At 46.5% G+C, this 5,138-nt stretch overlaps 1 protein-coding gene across 1 annotated transcript; it reads left to right on the top strand.

The window, feature by feature from the left end:
- The first annotated feature begins 320 nt into the window (after positions 1-320).
- On the top strand, positions 321-4,664 carry PCDH20 (protocadherin 20). The gene is made up of 2 exons (XM_028837500.2): positions 321-476; positions 1,527-4,664. Exons 1-2 carry the CDS (start codon positions 345-347, stop codon positions 4,251-4,253), a joined length of 2,859 nt encoding a protein of 952 aa, XP_028693333.2. The 5' UTR covers positions 321-344; the 3' UTR covers positions 4,254-4,664.
- Positions 4,665-5,138: the final 474 nt, after the last annotated feature.

The following is a 5,138-nucleotide window of genomic DNA, read 5'->3' as shown; positions in this document are numbered from 1 at the left end:
TCCTGCTAGCAACCTGTGGACTTAGCATCTGACTGGTGCAGCAAGGAAGGAGGCTAGTGGGCAAGCGTTACTGTGCCCAACCCGGGGGTGCCTCTTCGCAGTCTTCAGGAGCAGCTCCCCCATTCCAGCTCCTCTGGCAGGGTCTGGAGTTACCTGCGACCGGGACAGGAGACCATGAATGTGCCCTTCTGCCCCCTTGCCTTTCTGCCCTCTTTGAGTTCCCGTCCTTAATTGAAGAGCCAGTGACTATTGGCTGAAGTTCCCCCAGCGATTTGCATGAACCCAGAGGGAGTGTCTTCTGTCGCCCTCCCTTCAAGAGCGCTCTGACTGCAGCCTCCCAGGGAATGCGCGGCCGAGGGAATGCGCGCAGCTCGCGGGCCTTGGGAGTGAGCTGGTACCCGGCGACCTGGCACCCGCGCCTGGATATGGGGCGTCTACATCGTCCCAGGAGCAGCACCAGCCACAGGATCCTGCCGGTAAGGGTTAGGAGCTCAAGGAGCCCCACGACCCCGACAAGTTGCAGTATTATGAAGCAATTTCTACTCGGATGGTTTTTCAAACCCTCTACCTTCATGTAAACTTCACAGGAAGGATGGCACGGGGAGGGAAGGGAGTTTGGGATAATGTGTCTTCCTTTTAACAAGGAATAGGGAAGTCCTTGGGTCATGAGAGGAAGTTTCTGAAGCAAGAAATGTATCCAGATAAGGTGGAAGGGATCAGGGGTGCGCTCAATCTGCTTTAGATACAGGGGTTCGGGATCGTTTCCTGCTGCTGGCGTCTGACTATGAATGCCTACTGCAATTGACAGATTGTTTTTGCATAACCGTTTTCCGCGTTTACTTTGCTTCCCCCTAAGGGAGGGGGGATTAGTGACGGCTTGGTACGAGGTGGAAATCCAGATCCTTTCGGTTTGATTTCAGATGTGTGCTAAAATACAAATCACTCTTTCCGATCTAAGACCTAAAGTGTTGGAGGTGGAGGAGTGTTAGTAGTTTCTCCGTATTATTATCATTGCGATTGTGGTTGTTTTTACGGTTCTCCTAGTGTAACACACTGCGTGTTCCAGCACTCTAATGGCAGACTCTTCAAGGAGAAATAAATTGCCCACCTTTCAGTGCTCTCTACTACCAGCCCCCTCCCTCCTCATCACCTACCCTGGGTTTCCCTGTCGCGTTGCGCAGTCTCTGGGTCGGAATCCTCTCCACTCTGGCGTGTTTCCGGGGATGTTTTATGGTTTGGGATTCTGAAGTTAGCTGGATGAGGGTGGTGATGGGGAAACTGAGGGGGGGGCGGGGAAGGCGGGGGCGGAGGGGACAGAAAGTGAACAGCAAAATTAAGTTTTGGAGACGACATTGCCCCACAGATCTCCCTTTGCAGCGGGGTTCTTCTCCGCCCCCGTTCTAACTAGAGTTTTTGCTTCTGGGAACGGAGATGGGGACAGCAAGGATCACAGGGGCACTAGTTTCTCTCTCAGACCCCTATTTCCCCGTGTGTGTAATGAGCTTTCTTCCCTCCCCCCACGCCAGCATCTGTTTCTGTTTTTCCTCTTCGTGGAACCCTTCAGCTGCCTCGCGAGTCACAGCCGGGCCACCGAGCTTCTGTACAGCCTGAACGAGGGACTGCCCGCGGGGGTGCTCATCGGCAGCCTGGCCGAGGACCTGCGGCTGCTGCCCCGGTCTGCAGGGAGGCTGGACCCGCATTCGCAGCTGCCAGAGCGCACCGGTGCTGAGTGGAACCCCCCTCTCTCTTTCAGCCTGGCCTCCCGGGGACTGAGTGGCCAGTACGTGACCCTAGACAACCGCTCTGGGGAGCTGCACACTTCAGCTCAGGAGATCGACAGGGAGGCCCTGTGTCTTGAAGGGGGCGGAGGGACCGCGTGGGGCGGCAGCGTTTCCATCTCCTCCTCTCCTTCTTCTGACTCTTGTCTTTTACTGCTGGATGTGCTTGTCCTGCCTCAGGAATATTTCAGGTTTGTGAAGGTGAAGATCGCCATAAGAGACATCAATGACAATGCCCCACAGTTCCCTGTTTCCCAAATCTCGGTGTGGGTCCCGGAAAATGCACCTGTAAACACCCGATTGGCCATAGAGCATCCTGCTGTGGACCCAGATGTAGGCATTAATGGGGTACAGACCTATCGCTTACTGGACTACCATGGTATGTTCACCCTGGACGTGGAGGAAAATGAGAACGGGGAGCGCACCCCCTACCTAATTGTCATGGGTGCTTTGGACAGGGAAACCCAGGACCAATATGTGAGCATCATCATAGCTGAGGATGGTGGATCTCCACCACTTTTGGGCAGTGCCACCCTCACCATTGGCATAAGTGACATTAATGACAATTGCCCTCTCTTCACAGACTCACAAATCAATGTCACTGTGTATGGGAATGCTACAGTGGGCACCCCAATTGCAGCTGTCCAGGCTGTGGATAAAGACTTGGGGACCAATGCTCAAATTACTTATTCTTACAGTCAGAAAGTTCCACAAGCATCTAAGGATTTATTTCACCTGGATGAAAACACTGGAGTCATTAAACTTTTCAGTAAGATTGGGGGAAGTGTTCTGCAGTCTCACAAGCTCACCATCCTTGCTAATGGACCAGGCTGCATCCCTGCTGTAATCACTGCTCTTGTGTCCGTTATCAAAGTTATTTTCAGACCCCCTGAGATTGTCCCTCGTTACATAGCAAACGAGATAGATGGTGTTGTTTATCTGAAAGAACTGGAACCCGTGAACACTCCCATTGCGTTTTTCACCATAAGAGATCCAGAAGGTAAATACAAGGTTAACTGCTACCTGGATGGTGAAGGCCCGTTTAGGTTATCACCTTACAAACCATACAATAATGAATATTTACTGGAGACCACAAAACCTATGGACTATGAGCTACAGCAGTTCTATGAAGTAGCTGTGGTGGCTTGGAACTCTGAAGGATTTCATGTCAAAAGAGTAATTAAAGTGCAACTTTTAGATGACAATGATAATGCTCCAATTTTCCTTCAACCCTTAATAGAACTAACCATTGAAGAAAACAACTCACCCAATGCCTTTTTGACTAAGCTGTATGCTACAGATGCCGACAGTGGGGAAAGAGGCCAAGTTTCATATTTTCTGGGACCTGATGCTCCATCATATTTTTCCTTAGACAGTGTCACAGGAATTCTGACAGTTTCTACTCAGCTGGACCGAGAAGAGAAAGAAAGGTACAGATACACCGTCAGAGCTGTTGACGGTGGGAAGCCACCCAGAGAATCAGTAGCCACTGTGGCCCTCACGGTGTTGGATAAAAATGACAACAGTCCTCGGTTTATCAACAAGGACTTCAGCTTTTTTGTGCCTGAAAACTTTCCAGGCTATGGTGAGATTGGAGTAATTAGTGTAACAGATGCTGATGCTGGGCGGAATGGCTGGGTCGCCCTCTCTGTGGTGAACCAGAGTGATATTTTTGTCATAGATACAGGAAAGGGTATGCTGAGGGCTAAAGTCTCTTTGGACCGAGAACAGCAAAGCTCCTATACTTTGTGGGTTGAGGCTGTTGATGGGGGTGAACCCGCCCTCTCCTCTACAGCAAAAATCACAATTCTCCTTCTAGATATCAATGACAACCCTCCTCTTGTTTTATTTCCTCAGTCTAATATGTCTTATCTGTTAGTACTGCCTTCTACTCTCCCAGGTTCCCCAGTTACAGAAGTCTATGCTGTCGACAAAGACACAGGCATGAATGCTGTCATAGCTTACAGCATCATAGGGAGAAGAGGCCCTAGGCCTGAGTCCTTCAGGATTGACCCCAAAACTGGCAACATTACTTTGGAAGAGGCATTGCTGCAGACAGATTATGGGCTCCATCGCTTACTGGTGAAAGTGAGTGATCATGGTTATCCTGAGCCTCTTCACTCCACGGTCATGGTGAACCTATTTGTCAATGACACTGTCAGTAATGAGAGTTACATTGAGAGTCTTTTAAGAAAAGAACCAGAGATTAATATAGAGGAGAAAGAACCACAAATCTCAATAGAACCGACTCATAGGAAGGTAGAATCTGTGTCCTGTATGCCCACCTTAGTAGCTCTGTCTGTAATAAGCTTGGGTTCCATCACACTGGTCACAGGGATGGGCATATACATCTGTTTAAGGAAAGGGAAAAAGCATCCCAGGGAAGATGAAAATTTGGAAGTACAGATTCCACTGAAAGGAAAAATTGACTTGCACATGCGAGAGAGAAAGCCAATGGATATTTCTAATATTTGATATTTCATGGTGGAATAACACGGAGAAATGTTTTAACTGACTTTGGATCTTCATCACCTAAAAAAGGAGCGTGTTGATGGCAGTTACAATGAAGGACGACTAATTTATAACTTGTTCTATATTGTAAATAGCTGTTTACAGGTTTTTAAATTTAAATTCAGAGGTTATAAAATGTGTACAGCATTTTTAAGTGAAAATTAGTACTAACAGCCATAGGACTGTTATTAAAAAAAAAAAAAAAGAAAGCTTGGACATGGTTTGCAGCTTTCATACACCAAGCAGATGATTGATAAAACCTGGGAGTAAGGTAAGAAAAAGGAACAAATTTTTATCTAAAAATTCCTGTCACCACAAGAGGGCATCAGCTGCTCCTTTGCAGGGAACTGAGGTATTGTACTTGACAGTTGTACATGAAATTAATGAAAGAGTATATTTTAAATATATTGTTTTTAACATTAAACAAATATGAAATTAAAGTAAATTAAATTTCACCCTATTTAAATATATAAGAAAAAAAAAGAAATGCACTTGTAAACAGAATGTTTATTACCTCAAAAGTGCATATATAGTTTGAAAGAGAAGGCATTAAAAAGAAGTGCAATTCCTTTTTAGCAAGGATAAAAACATTGCCTTGTGTTACAAATTCGATCTGCTGAAGAGTATTCCACTTTCTGTGTACTCGAATTGCTTTCTGTTTGCTTTACCACTGCACTTGCTGTTATTACAGGGGAAATATATATATATATATATATACACACATACATTCTTCGTTACAGAAAATGTAACTAGATCTTATGCCCAAGAAAAACAGCCAGAAGCAAAGAAATGCTTCAATCCTTAGTTGCTTCATAGGCATTCATGACATTTTAGTGCTTTCACAACTTG

The sequence above is a fragment of the Macaca mulatta genome, chromosome 17 (genome assembly GCF_049350105.2).
Source record: "Macaca mulatta isolate MMU2019108-1 chromosome 17, T2T-MMU8v2.0, whole genome shotgun sequence".
In the NCBI taxonomy this organism is placed as follows: Eukaryota; Metazoa; Chordata; class Mammalia; order Primates; family Cercopithecidae; genus Macaca; species Macaca mulatta.
Note: the sequence above shows the minus strand (reverse complement) of the source record. Positions and strands in the feature narration are given on the sequence as shown.